General features: G+C 38.5%; 2 protein-coding genes across 2 annotated transcripts; both read left to right on the forward strand.

The window, feature by feature from the left end:
- The first annotated feature begins 4 nt into the window (after positions 1-4).
- Positions 5-3,023, forward strand: LOC139785838 (sorting and assembly machinery component 50 homolog). Its single transcript, XM_071725008.1, has 8 exons — positions 5-229; positions 474-548; positions 704-787; positions 873-1,091; positions 1,235-1,449; positions 1,534-1,906; positions 2,013-2,307; positions 2,687-3,023. Exons 1-8 carry the CDS (start codon positions 209-211, stop codon positions 2,869-2,871), a joined length of 1,467 nt encoding a protein of 488 aa, XP_071581109.1. The 5' UTR covers positions 5-208; the 3' UTR covers positions 2,872-3,023.
- Positions 3,024-6,751: 3,728 nt separating this feature from the next.
- On the forward strand, positions 6,752-14,147 carry Ppp1r15 (Protein phosphatase 1 regulatory subunit 15). Its single transcript, XM_071724994.1, has 3 exons — positions 6,752-7,023; positions 8,527-10,463; positions 10,937-14,147. Exons 2-3 carry the CDS (start codon positions 8,673-8,675, stop codon positions 11,144-11,146), a joined length of 2,001 nt encoding a protein of 666 aa, XP_071581095.1. The 5' UTR covers positions 6,752-7,023; positions 8,527-8,672; the 3' UTR covers positions 11,147-14,147.
- The last annotated feature ends 1,414 nt before the right edge of the window (positions 14,148-15,561 follow it).

The following is a 15,561-nucleotide window of genomic DNA, read 5'->3' on the forward strand; positions in this document are numbered from 1 at the left end:
CGAGTTTTAACGTGGTGATGCGGTCGTACCGGTGACGGCGCGCGGTCCGTGGTCCGTGTTCGGTATACATATATATGTGTTTCCGCATTCGGCATTTTAAATTGTAAGTTCATCGCGCGTTTCCCTCGACGTCGTCGCGACTGATTTTGGCATGAGATTTTAACGCGGCAGCCACGAAAAGGCAGGGCAGAAATTCGTCGACGAAATAATGGGCACTGTCCACGCTAAGGCACGTATTTATTATTAGAAGTTACGGCATAACCTAAAACCCTATTCGGATTCTCGGAATGAGCAATCTCTAATAATATCACCGAGATGGATAATTTTAAATTTCACCCCAATTTCCGCAATATTAATCTGCGCCGATTGGCACCGCGGTAAATTTCACGTAACTCGTATGTTGCAGATTTTTATTGAGGAAACGTTATGTGTATACACAATTGTGAGATCTAACGGAGGTATCTTTTTTTTAGGAACCTAGTAATTCTTCAGGCTTGGGTCAATTATCTAAGAACGCCTCCGCAAATCCAAATGCAAACGATGACCTAGTATGTCTACAGTTTATATATGAAAACAATTCAATTTGTTCTTATGATATTCTGCTTAGATCTCTAATTTTTTCATTTTAAAAACTAAGCAGTAAATAAAAATATATTAATGTTATTTGATTTTGAGAACTAAAATTCCATTATTTTTCTGACAGCCACCATTTTCCAGTAGCAAATCGCAGTTACATAGGGAAGAAGAGAATGTGCAGACGAAGAACATTCTTCTGCAGGCAGTGGAGGTATGCTAATAGACGTTACTTAGACGTAGTAGTTACGTATTGCTATTTATGGATTTTAATCGTTGCTCTTTATCATCTTCTCCAGGCACGAGTCGACAAGATACACGTAGATGGACTTGTACGAACGAAGGACGACATAATCAAATCGCAAGTGACGGACTTGTTTAAAGCTAGAAACTTCGAGGATGTCATTATACGCGCTTACAAAGTGCGGGAGAAGCTGGACGCGTTGGGATGCTTTAGAAACATCGGAATTTACATCGACACCAGTCAAGGACCCGACGCCACTCCCGATGGTGTTGAAGTGGGTCTATATAATTACACATTTAATTCGACAAAGAATAAGTAATTTTTCAGATTTAAATGTAACGCGGTTTATCGTTCTTTGTACGTCACACGTGATAGTGCACTTATCCGTAAAGCTCACTGGAACACGTTTGTCGTTAGGTCACTTTTAGGGTACGTGAAATGAGACGTTTGGTCGGCGGGATCAGCACGATGGTCGGGAACAACGAGGGATCCCTGATCGTTGGCGCGAGAGCGCCGAATCTGTTCGGGCGAGCGGAACGCATCCAGATGGAATACTCTCACGGTAACAAAAGTTCGATCAACTTCAATGTATCCGCCATTAAACCATTTCCGCAGAGCTTATACAACGCAGTGTGAGTCGGGATATCCGTTAACCTGTATCTAATTCTTAATGCACGCGTTATCAGAGCCATAATAACAGGATTAACGCTTTGCAGATTAACCGGTACCGTGTTCAGCACGACGCACGATTTCCCGTGGTCCGGTTTCAAGCAAAACGACAAAGGGCTGCTCCTCGACATGGAGCTCAATCAGACAGACACCTCGAAGCACAACATACAGTATGAAGCTGCATTTAGGAACATTAGCTGCTCGAAACAGGCGGCCTTTCGCGTTCGTGAACAGTGCGGTCCGAATTTGAAGTCCGCGCTGAGGTACATCTGGACGATAGACAAAAGGGACTCTCCTATATTCCCCGTTACCGGGAGTCTCATGCGATTAACGACAGAAATGGCTGGCCTGGGCGGCGATATTGGTTTCTTGAAGAACGAGCTTGCCATACAGACTAATTGGTCGCCGCACGAGTACCTTGTGAGTACTCGTTTCTTGCGAAACGTTCTTTGTTTTCATTTGATCCGGCAATTTCTACATACATTGTGAAATACTACATCGACGACTTTTTCTATTTTTCGAATAGACATTCCAGCTGGGCTTTCAGTCCGGGCTGTTGAGTGCAATCAGCAACGACGTGAAGATAAGTATAGCCGATCATTTCTTCTTGGGCGGCCCGCTGAATCTACGCGGATTCGACATGAGAGGATGCGGGCCCCGCTACGACGGAAATTTCGTGGGCGGCGAGATGTATTGGGCAGCCGCCCTTCACGTGTACACGCCGCTCCCGTTCAGACCCGGCCGTAACAGTTTCGGGAATTTATTTAGACTGCACGGTTTCATCAACGGTGGCAACCTGTCCAACTTCACGTTTGCATACGGTGAGCGTAGTAATTCGATAGATCATTTCTATCATCAGCGCACAGAAATTTCTAGGATTCTAGGATTGATCGCCCAGTTTATTTTCAAACTTGAAGTCTTGATCCTATAATTGTTCTAAATATAACTTGAATGAGATTTAAGAAGTGAAAGAATTTATGGACAATTGTGCGATCAATAATGATTATCTGTTCTTCTAATTTTTGGGTCTATATTGGTCTTAATAATTTGGTTATGGAGCATTACGCTAGCTTCTGAATATAATCCTCGCTTAATTTCGTCATGTTTCATCAGATCTTAAATCAGATCTGATTAGATTAGATGTTAAATCAGATCTTCGATCAATTTATGCGATGCTTATGGCGCATGCGAAATTTTCAGGTAATCTCTACAATGAAAACATGAAGATCTTCACGGAGAACGTTCGCTGCGCCGTCGGCGGGGGTATCGCGATGAAACTGGGGAACATTGCCCGTATAGAATTGAACCTAGTTACACCATTGTTGTTCATGAGAAGCGACGTGCTCCAACAATTTCAATTCGGTATTGGCGTTCAATACCTCTGAGCATTTTTTATCTTTCGATAGTCTTGTATTATTACGACGGATTTAAATGTAAAAAAAAGAAATAGAGGGATTATGTGTAAATTTATTTCCGTTACTTGTCCGAGACGCAACGGAGTGTATAATATTTTCAATAAAGACACAGAGAAATCAAACGCTATCTTCGCTGGCCTTCGCGAGCGTGGTGGGGACGACACGGTTATCCGAAAGCCGCTTATCCACGTTGCTAATTAATCGGATCACGGCGAATTAAAAATTCGGTCTTTCACGTGTACGTTTTGCCACCAATTTAATTGATGTTGGGAGCTTTCCAGCAAGCGACACAAGTATCGTTTTATCTTTGTTACTCATTGCCAAAAAAGAAAGATAGAACGATGCTTGTGTCGACTTGTGTCACTTGCTGGAAAGCTCCCATAATTATCAGCGTACTCGTGAAAAAAAAAGGAAATGATGATTTATACTCTGAACAATGTGCTTTAACAATGCGAGCCTATCATCTTTCTTTCTGCTTCTTACAATAGAAAAGCCGTTAGATGAAAAATGCTGTGTCACGCAGTCACGCTGTCATGTACAACGCTACATATTTTAAAACTTTACAGTTTCGCACCGAAAAATTTTAACGGAGGAGTTCTGGTTACTTTCGAATTCGTAAGAAAGGGAAATGTGAAAAAAGGTATTGCACGTAGTCGAGATTGTATCTCGGCGTGTTTAACACGTGGGACTTCGACTTCGACTATCGTAAAGTCCTGCCGATATCCGTTCGCGCATTTTCTGACGCAATTATTTCACATGTTCCGTCGATCCGCACAACGTGATTTGTACACATTCGATAAATGCTGTTAACATTGCTCGAAACGATCATTGACATTAACGTGCGTGTAAGAGATGGATAACGATAAGAAGGAGCGGAAGGAGAGACGGAGGAGGCTGGAAAGTTACTCACGACCCTGAGTAACCCGGTACGGAGGAAAAAAGAGCGTTGCGACAAACGCAAGAAAACGACAGAACGATCTACAGTGAAATCGTTTTTGTTTTGACGCGAGATATCTCGGCAGCGAATATCGAATGTGTGCACTTGCGTTACGCAATACCTGCATTCATGAACTCGGAATTTTATATACTCGCGTTGCATTTGCGTATACCTGGTTATCGATACACGTGATACAATTCCGAGAAATATTTCGTCACGCGTTGCATACGTGAATCAGACGATTGTTTCTAAAGAGGAAATCTGGATGACACACGCATGCTAATTTTAGAATATTTCTCAGCGTTAGATCAGTGGATCAATCTCCACCATAAGTTTATTTAACATTTCGGAGATTATCGCGCGGAGAATCTTATGTTTAATAATAATGTTTGTGGGTTTTATACAGTTTCCCTTTCTCGAATCGCCGAGTACTTGGAATGTAATTTTATTTCCGGCTTTAGAAAAAGCGCTGAAACTAGAATTAAAACTGCGTTTCAGTATCGAATAGTAATTGGTGATTCGAAAGTGTGGTTTAAAAAAAAGCATAAAAATGAAATGTAAATGAAACGTATGAAATTCTTAAAATTATTACTTATAACGCATATCTCGCTCGATAATCGACAATTTTTTAATTCAATTTTTATTTATCCTATGTTGTGCACATTGGTCGCTCCTATTTGCTCGTTAAATTTTTTCGTGTCTTTTCAGCTTTGAAAGCGTGATTTATGCGATGTTTTCCCTCTTTCTTCTTTCCTTTCTTTTATATGTTTTCTATTGTTCCATTTGAAAACACAGGGTTTAATAACCGAAACGGAGAGAAAGACGCGCATCCGAGTTAATGAGGGATGACCATGGCCTTCCGATCTCAGGTTTACTTTTATACCACGTAGACTGGTATTCGTAGTATGTTCAAGATTGTCTTAAACAATTTCGGAACGCTGTACGACTACTTTTATTGATTTTGAGTTGGAATTTCAGGACCATCAATCACCAAGGCTTAGGTGCATGGTCTTGAATACAAGATCTGACAATACCGCCCCTAAGGGCAACTGTGACCCTCAGGTTGGTTTTAGACATCCAACGGCGACCGACGGGCCTCGACAAACAGCTTAGCTTACAGACAGCTAGATAACGCTAGATAACGCGATGTACATCGCATTCTTCAATCGAAATGCAGGCATTATCACTGAACGAGCATACAAATCGGACGTGCATAATCGCGGCGGAAATTGACTGTATCGGGAAAATTGTGTTACAAGTAGATAGCGAATACAAATGACGCTGCGTCGAATTGTCCGCTTGCTGCTTCTTATTATTATTAGAACAATGTTCGAGTCTTTCCTTTGTTATTATTAATGCAATGTTATACTCTTTTGTTATTATTATAGGAATGTATTTTCAGTTCCTTTATTATCAAAACAATGTTCGATTTTTTCCTTGTCCGAACGCTGCACATTTTAGAGAATGTGCAAGTTGTAAATGATCCCTCTCGCTCGCTTTCTCTTTCTTTCCGTTGAAAATCGAAAGTCTTTTATGTCGAAAGCCAGTAGCCAGTACGCAGGCACATTCCAAGAAATCTTTTTCCTTTTTTTCCCCTCTCATCGAGCAGTCACTCGTTGGAGCTAAAATGGACGGAAAACAAATAACATACCAGACCCTTCGGTTTGAAGAGTACATTTGTGCTGTGAGAATTTAACCGTCGTAAAATATAAGATGTTACAAAACGCGGCGATAGAGAGAAGCGAGAGCTAAGTGAAGCGAGAACCGAGAAAACCTGATACGCGTTCGCGATATGCGTTGCGTTTTTCCGAGCGCGGATCGCCTCTCGAATCAAATCTGTATATCAAGTAACTAACAGACATCGGAGAAAGGATATAAAGAGCCTCCTGTCTCCCCTCTCGCTCTCGACATTAATCTCGAACTGGCGTGTCTAGACTAAAGCGCAAAAAGCGAGAAATAAGTCAGTGGGAGCGACGACTCGATCGGGCACGCGCCTGCAATCATATAATCCGCGAAGAATCGAGATTATTATTTATTTCAATCGAATTCCGCGATCCGGTCCGAGATGAATCCGTTTCTTCCGAAACGATGACGACATCTTCGCATTATCTACCCGTCATCTAGCCGTTAGCGACTAACCGATAACGACCGTTAGATAACGATAATCGCGCGCCTTCTCGATGTCTCTAGATTCCTCGACGCCGAGACCTTTGGTCCGGTTGAATAATTAAACAGTTATACACCTAAGGCCGACGCGGCGTCGCCGAGCGTGCCACAATAAATTACAACGTCGGGGCGACTTCCGTCGTCGAAATATTCTGGAATTTTCTCTTCGTTTCCTTTCCGTTTCTTTCGCTTAATTTTCTTTCTCCAATTTTTACTTTCCGAAGGTTCGTCTTTATTTAAAAGTTTTTTTTTTTTAATTATAGCACTTTCAGCCGCTCCTGCTTCGAAAGAAAATTCGTCACGCAACATTCTTCATTGTTTTGCAACAAATTAGGTAGACGCCGAATCAATAGAAGATTTCTAAAAACCCGCCGTTTCCGAAATTTCGGGAACTCGCCTCCTACCCCGCGGGACGGTCACGTGACCGTTTCGGCAGGCTCGTGCCTAAACGCGAGGCGCCGCGCCGATCGGGCTCGCACTTGCGTATTTATTTTTCGAGGGGGCTTGAGAAATTATTTATCGTATTTTTTCCCTGCAGAAACTGCAGAATGAAGTATTTTTTTTCTAAAGTGAGAAAATGAAGGTAAATGGGATATGCAATCAAAACAAAATACCCCGCGCAGTACGGGTGGGAAAGGGGGGGCGCGGGCGCCCCCTCGGATTGTCCCTCGATACGCGCCTGAGCAGCCTTCGCGCCGCGCATGCGCCGTCGACAGCTGGAAACGGTGTGCGCGTTCCTCGTTCCCCCGTCCATTCTCATTCTCATTTTATAGTTGAAGATGGCCGCTTAAAGTATCTCGTCAACATGTGTGCTGTAAAAATGTGCCCGTTTGAGATAAGTAACCTCGCCTGCGCGATATCGACTGGAATCAACACGGCAATCGACGCTGATCTGCAATTAAAGGAAATCATCCCCGAATCGTGTTGTCTCCACCGTTTGACGGGAAACCCGTGGCATTGCATACGACGTTACCCGCTGCGTCGCTACGAGGGCGTCGAGGATCGTAGTATTAGCACACGTAAGTTACGAATGTGTGTGCGAAAATGTGTATATGCAATAATATGCATGTGTATACATGTATATACATACGTGCGAAGCGCGTCGCGCGCGCGGTGCACGCGTCGCGCAATATGTTCGCGTAGATGAGTCGACGGACTTTTGCGTCATTATGAATAACCGTGCGATCGCTATGGACGGCATGGACGCCCGACGGCCGAAACGTGCTCGAGGAATGTAGCGTCATGGAGCACGCGACGTTTCCCGCGGCACGCAGCCGTTTTTCCCTCACGGGCCCCACGGCCGTGTTCATCGATCTTCACATAAAGAGAAATATGTGTTATCGATATTAATGTAGACAGTAATGTGATATAGGAATGTACTAGCGATAACACATACTTCTGTGTGAAAAGAATTCCTGATAACGTTCCCGTGGCCGTGGCCGCGGACGCCTCCGACGGACGCGCTTTCGGCCAATTGCGGTTTTTCAAGGAAAATTTTGGGCATATGCATATGCGGGATAATTGATTTAATAAATTAAAATTTGAAAACATCCCGGAAAAGAAGAATTTGAAAGTGAAATTTGTAATTAGCGGCCGAAGATATGGATTTTTTTTTAAGTTGAGCTTCAGGGATTCAAAATTTTTAGAAATCCTTATTTAATCAATTTTTAATCGATAAATTATTGATTAATTGAAATTTAAGGTTTAATTATGAAGATGTGTAGTGAAACTAGTCGAATTGTAAATTTTAATGAATTTAATGTAAAATTTTCAATTTTAGATTTAATGTAAAATTTTCAATTTTAGAGAGAAATTTATTTCGAGCCGAGGAAGAAAACGGAGAGAAATATAATGCATATGCAGGATCATTGGTTTAACAAGTTGAAATTAAAAAACATCCCGGAAAAGAAGAATTTGAAAAAGAAATTGTGTATTTTAATTATAACAGTTCCATAACATTGTTTTCCAACGGTAAAACGAAATCTTTCTAAACAAAATTCAATTCCTTTTTCTAAAATATCTAAAGGGAGTCTCAACGGAAATTCAATAATAATTTAAAGTTTTTTTTACCTTTTGTAATTTGAATTTAATTGTGTTCAATTTAAATTCCGTTTGCTTATTTGTTTATACTTTACCGAGATCGACACAGGTGTTGACGGTAACTGTTTATTTTCAAGTTTAGTCTTGATATCAGTATGTAAATAAGGTTAGCGAACCTGTTTGCTAACACACGTCAAAATTATGAGGCTCGCGAGACCATCAGACCGAGCAGATCCTTCTTCCGCAAATCTTTTTTACCACGCGACAGTCTAAAGTTAAAAGTTTATATCGACTTCTTGTTTTTATCACATTGTCATTATTATCATGTACATTTATATATAATATTTTAATTCGCAATTTTTCTTAATGTCCAAGATTAAAATTTTTTTAAGTCTACCGTGTTTCGCATAAAGTCTTATATTATCGTAATTTTTTTATTTGCTGATAAATATATTCTAATCGGCGTATTATATTTTTTTCAGCACATTTAACAATATCGAGAAGAACAGGCAGAACACCAGTTTGAGTTCAAACACGCCAGGGATTCCTTTGCTCCTTGGATCTGCACGTTTAGACCTCTCTAGTATCACGTGTTCGTCAATCTTTCTCCTCCTGTAGCAAATTCAAGATGTATTCCGCACAACACACAATAATGTCTTACATCGCGAAAAAGAGGCAAACGCTCTACGTTTTACGTGGAGAAGACAACGCACCATCGTCGAATGATCGGAGAACATCTCTCGTCCAGAGTTTTATGATGAGAGGGAGTTACTTACGGAATTGGATATATCGAGCGAATAATCCGTTGTCCGTTACGGTCGTAAATGATGATATACTGACTTCTGGTTTCTTGAAAAATTCGTCGATGAAGACCAAGGATCTGTCGTACACTATGAAAGAGGAAAAATTGCTACGCGATTCGAAGGAAAAATACCCCACAGATTGTGTCTCTATGTTTGGACGTGTGCCCGAGTCGGATTACCTGCAAGACTGGCATATCGTCGACGACTCTAACTCAGTTAAGATCAGAAATGATGTAAACCTCAGAAAGAATTCTGGTAACACGCACGACGATAATAGTACAATAGAATCTCACCCTATGCTGCAAGTTAACGAAATAGAAAAAACAATGAACAATATGACTGATGCTTCTGGTCCTTTGGACGTCGATCCACAGAAGCGCGAAGTTGACATCCACAAAGACACGGATGTCGAATCTTTCCTCGTGGTTTCTCATTCGGATGTGCCAACCACACCCGTAGATATCGTTGAGGAAAGTTCAATGTCGAGTTTTTCCAACGTCTGTCGAAATGCTTGGACGTCGACCTGGAACGTCTTGGCTAATCGACTTTACTGCAAAACAGGATCAGCGAGAATGTCCGTAAAGCGTCCGTTGTATCCCACGAAGCAACACTATCGGAGAAAGGCCAACGCCATCGCGATAGGCCGTGGTCGCGGTAGAGCGAAGTGTCAGCTGAGGCGTTCTGGGGTGAGTCAAACCATACGCCGGAAGGAATGTATCAAGTACGAAGATTATGAGACTATGCAGAACAATCTTGTCGGTGCAGCACCAAGCGATCACCCGTTAGACAGTAAGTTTGATAGCTTAAACAGCATAGATCCTTCGGATCACGTCATAAAACAGATCGATAGTCCGTCGATATCTAGCTCCCCCAGAACAACAACTACGAGAGGAAAATTGAAGGCGTGCAAGAAGAAGAAGACTAAAGCGAGACGCGTGACCAAGGTGCGTTACATAGCTAAGCCTTCGAGGATGAAAGATCTCGAGGACAGCACTGGCGAGATGTCTGACGCACAAGAGGATTCGTCCCGATCGCGGACATCGTCAGAGCACTTCGCTGAAGTTGAGGATGATTGGATCGTTTTCGAGGACGGCGATGATGAAAAATTGTCCGAGACACGTGAGAAACGAGGAGCGACAGAATACCCTATCAGAGCACGTTATGTACCTAATTCGATGAGGAAGAGGGATAGTTCCTACGAGGATTCCAACAGCGAAACTCACGATGCCGAGGAAGTTTCGTTTCGGATGCGGTTGTCGTCGGAGAGTTCCACCGATTCTGAAGACAGTAATCATAGTTCCATAGTTTTCGACGAACAGGAAGCGATGGGATGCCCAAGAATGCATGGTCGTTTAACGAATATTAGCGACAAATACTGCGAAGATTTTAATAGTCTGATGCAAAAGCATTCGTTTCAACGGTGCCGATTACCGTCGAACAGTTCTGAAACTTCTGACGATTCTAATATTTCCGAAACTTCTGATACTTCTAATAGTTCCTTTGCCACTGAAGGGAACGACGACGTTGACGGCTATAATGAGGTGAGCTTCCATGACGGAGACTCGATCGTCTTTGCTGATGACGACTGCGAGGCATCAACAGCGCAAACAAAGAAGGTACTTAAAGATCTTCAATACTTACGTTAGCCATTTTGATTTCAGAAGCGAGAAAATTACGATAAGAAAATCTATAAGCATAACATATTATATAACATGTTATAAAATTGATATCAAATGTTATGAATTTAAGAACATTAACAATTGCAAGTTTGCTTTGCCGAACTAGATAATTTAACTGATGATATTTATTGTGCGCGTATCTTCCCCTCGATATCCTTCCACTTCTGATATATCGTAATTTAAGATGACTAATGTAATAGAATGCTTGATGATCGTTTTAGCGCAGCTATGCGCTAAGTGAATTCGAGATTGTTGAACATTAATATTAAATGCATTATATTAATTTTATTATAATATGATACATTATAACATGATAAATTATGTGATATTAAAAACACACGAGATATAATTTTACATATATACCTATAATGTATTAGCAGAAAATACTGAGATTCGAAATTCTATTTCAGGTGAGTTTCGACCCGACTCCAGTCGTACACGTCATGGTAACATGGAATTATGCGTACCGAGCAGCCCGAAGAGGTCCTTGGGAAGAAATTGCGCGGGACACCGAGAGATTCAGGGGACGTATAAATTCTATTGCGATTGTCCTTGATCCAATTTTAAAAAGTACGCACCGCTCGCAAGTTTGGCAGGAACGATTCGCCTTCCCGGAATAATTTTACCCCGCTTAATGGTTGATATCTTCTTAAATATCGAAAGTGTGAACATTGAAGAATGTAGAAAATTTCCTCTTTGCGTGTGGCTAAAATATATGTCATATTCAATAATAGTTTATTGTCGGAATGTTTATTGATCAAAATAGTTGCTACCGGCAACACTTGGTAACACTTCTTTCTCTCTCTGAAGAAATTTTCCAATTCTTTTTAGAAAGAAAAAAAAACAGATAAGTCGATATTCTAATTTAAAACGCGATTTAATAGGAAAAAACTAACATCTTTTGTCATTTTAATGAAAAATCGCGTAATTACTGCTTGAGATATTACTGTATTTCATATAAAAAGATGCAATTTCCAAAAAATATTGAGATGTGAGTTTTAATCATTAAAGCATTTTTTATATAGGATGTCTGGCAATTACCATGCGATCTCTCGTACGTAGATAGAGCAAGTTGAACTGAATAGAAAAGTCATTTACTGTTTTGCGAGTTTTGCGTTCGCGTGATTCAGCGAGATAAATCAGTCCAACATACAACTACGTGCGCAGGAAGGCTTTGGGAATAGCGTGCTTCTAGCAGCAACAAATGCGTAATACTGGACTGTTTCTTATCGCTGAATCGTACGAGTGCACGCATAATTCGCAAATCTATTAATTAATTTTTCATTAATTATTAAGAAACTCACAAAATAGTAAAAGGACTTTCATATTCAGTTTAATCCGCTCTGTATCTGCTTATGAGAGATGGCACGGTAATTACCATACATCCTGTGTATGTGGAGTCTTGAAAGAGGTATATGTCGTATATCTCTATTATGAAAAAACATGAGCACGTTTTGGAATTTTTATGTTGCAACGATATATTATACAGCGTTTCTTTTTAAATTTTTTTTAAATTAAAGAGAAATATGTACAATCATCTCTCAGCTAATACATTTTCCACGTAATCTATTAAGAACTAATCGGAGATACATTTGATAATTGGTATATTAAAAACCATCCGAAGACAAAATTTCTTATTTTCTTGTACAATTTCTATCAATTGTAACATTTAACATTTGTAACACGACGTTAGAGTGACAGAAAGTTCATCCATTAAATCCTGTTTTAAATTAGGATGCTGATTTGTCTCATTTTCTTTATTTTTAGAAAGAAGGATTGGAAAATTTCTTTAGAGAGAGAGAGAGAAAGAGAGAGATAGAGAGAAACAGAGAAGTGTTTTTAATAAAGATTCTAACGATAAGCTGTATTGAATATTATGTGTATTTCAGCTATGTGCTAACAAAAAATATTTTTTATAAGTTTATATCCATTTATACAAATGTAACAAGTTATATAAGAAAATGAGAAATTTTGTTTTTGGATAATTTTAAACGTTTAAATATCAATGAAACGTACAATCAACACCAATCTATCGTGACATAATGGCAACAAAAGTATGTTCACTTAAAATAGGAACACTTATCATGGAATATCAATTATTAAATGTATCTTCGCGATTAAAGTTCTTGATAGATTGCGTGAAAAATATATTAGCTAAAAGATGATTGTACGTATTTCTTGTCGTCTTGTTGTTATCTCAAACGTATTTAACATAAAAATTCTAAAACGCGCTCATATTTTTTCATAATAGCGAGATATGCGACATGTTTTTTCTTTCAAGGCTTCGTTTATATGTAAAAGATATTGTAACGTTTCATGTTCACGCGTATTTCAATTATTTTTAGAACTGTCGTGTCATGTCCTTTATAATTTTGTTTCTTTCGTAATGATAATATTGACGTGCATGCACACACAACAATACAGAATTGAAAATATATAATTCAAATCAGCACAATTGTATGAAAAGCATACAAAAAAAGAATCAATGAGAAACATAACAAAACAAAAGACAAATGTGTAATGGAGCATGCAAAAAGAATTTTATGTATCGTTTAATATTTTTCTTTGTCAAGAATTATCTGATCGTATTCTATGTAGGTACGTTCTGTTCCTTTTTTTTTCATTCGACGATACTTGGACCAGAACAACTGTCTTATTGGTTTTCTTTTTTTTTTTTTTTTACGGATGCATAACGCGTGACGATCGCTACTGTTCGATTGGAATAATTAAGCGAAAATGAAAGTGCTGCGCAAACGAGCTCTTGGGAACCTCACGAAATTCCATTAATAGTAATTATTCTCTGTAAATAATAGTACATTACCTAGATTACTTCGTATTAGCTTCGTATTAGATAATCGTCGATGTATATAACTATGTATATATATATATAACGTCACACATGGAGGAGTTATGTATGTACATATATAGTTTGTATAAACCATGATGTTCGTACGCGAAATCGAGAAACAAGTTTTAGGTCGATACTGTCACATGTATGTCACGGTGTTTTTTTACTTCTTATCGCAAACTTACTTTAATATTCGAGAGGTTAATAAAAACAAATAAAAAAAAAAAGAAGAAACGATTTTATCATGAGCAGTAAGTTTTCATGACTTCTATTAATATTTTTCTCCTTTTGCTGTGAGTTTTACTACCTCGCAAAAATGTAAAAATTCGTCGAAAGAGTTGTCACTTAAAGCATTAAGCTGTAGAATATAATTATAATTTAATTATATATAACGCGATTATAATTTAATTATATATAATAATTATAATTATAAATGTGTATAGCGATAGCGTGTCAAGTACGTCGCTGAATGGGAATGGCAGCTGGAATGTAATTTTTAACATTTGTGTAATCTAAGAATGATTGCATACGTGAGGTATAAATTATTTCGAATTATATAAGAGAGAGGCAAAAGGATGGAGAGAGAGTGAGAGTCGATTTGTTTGTTTTATTTATTTTTCTGAATATATGTTCACAGGCTAAAGATGCCGTCCCGAAGTATCGCCGTGTACATTTGCTTTAAACACTCGCATTATTTCCAAATTTGTCCGTTTTCTCTTTCACATTAATATAATTGCTTTTAATTTAGTTAATAAATGATAAATATTCATGAATCTAATCTTTGAACAAATGTACTCCACCGATAGAAATTTAATATACGAAAACGATGAAAATCTACTTGAAAATTCACGCCACGGAGTTTATGGCTCGTATTAATTTTTCAAATCGTAGTCTTCAATGTCGCGAGATTATTCAACTTAATCATTGTCTTTGAATTCAAATAGTTTAATTCACGATTGCTTAGTCAAGTACATTCTCCGAAATAATTTTGTCGATTTTCTCGAAATCATTTGCGTTGTGCGCTGAATATTAAATTAAATTTTTTATTTAAGTTCGCTGTCGAGACAGTTAACAAAATGTGTTGAAAGTCCACTCTTTCAAGGTTTTTTTGTCGATGCGCAATTATTTCATAATTAAAATGTGGATTTCGTATTGTTTCCCAATAGTGAATTTAATATAAAATTAATTATTTATATAAGCATTAATATTTATATCCCGTCTTTTGTAACGACGGTTTCTTTCTCATAAATGTTTCATAGTTGTCTCTTCGCGCGCGCGCATCCGCAGGCCACTTTGCACCGTCTCGCATGCATAATTTTCAGACTCATCGATTTCATTTTTCCCGCTGATTATCTACGTAGTTAGCCGCACGTTCGCGTACAATAATTACTTGCACTGAGAAACTTCTCATGATAACGTAACAATGGGAGAATGATATAGGACTGGAACTGTGTCAAGGGCAAGTTACGCGACTGTTGCTTACTGATTCTATATCTATATGACATTCTACACTAAAATTAAGAGTACTGATTAGAGCGTTCACTTTCGAATTGGCCTGACATACGAGTTTAAGATTTTTAATGCGAGCTCCTTTTTCGATGAGATTCGATTGTAAGAAAGAGAAACCATCCAGCTAGAATACGATGCAGCGATATCGTCTAAGTTTAAAAATTTTAAAGACGTTTTATAGCATTCTTGCAGAAAATATAATTATCTGTATGATATTTTTAAAACGTCTTATGTTACAAAATTTATGACGTCTTCAAGATATTTGAAAGTGTGTTCTAGACGTTTTATTTAAGATCGCTTATCATATATAATTTCAATCGATAAAACAGTTCAGGTAATAATATGTAAATATGTAAACAGAGAAAGAGGAGCTAAGAATTGCTCGATAAATTAATATGTCGATATATAATTTAATATATATACATAATTATAGTAACGATGATTATTAATGTCTCTGTCAAAAATTGTATGTAATTAATGCTAATAGACAAAAGATCTGTATATGTATGTATATATGTATCACTAATAATGTATGATTGTATGATATATGTAATTTTTATATGTAATTTGTAAAAATGTAATAAAATGTGCATTGATAATACAAAACACTTGTCTTATAAAAAGTATCAGGAGAACACACACACACACACATAATAAGCGAAGAGGTAAAATTCCTAG

The sequence above is a fragment of the Temnothorax nylanderi genome, unplaced genomic scaffold (genome assembly GCF_030848795.1).
Source record: "Temnothorax nylanderi isolate EJ_2023f unplaced genomic scaffold, tnyl_v1.0 TNYL_tig0008_pilon, whole genome shotgun sequence".
In the NCBI taxonomy this organism is placed as follows: Eukaryota; Metazoa; Arthropoda; class Insecta; order Hymenoptera; family Formicidae; genus Temnothorax; species Temnothorax nylanderi.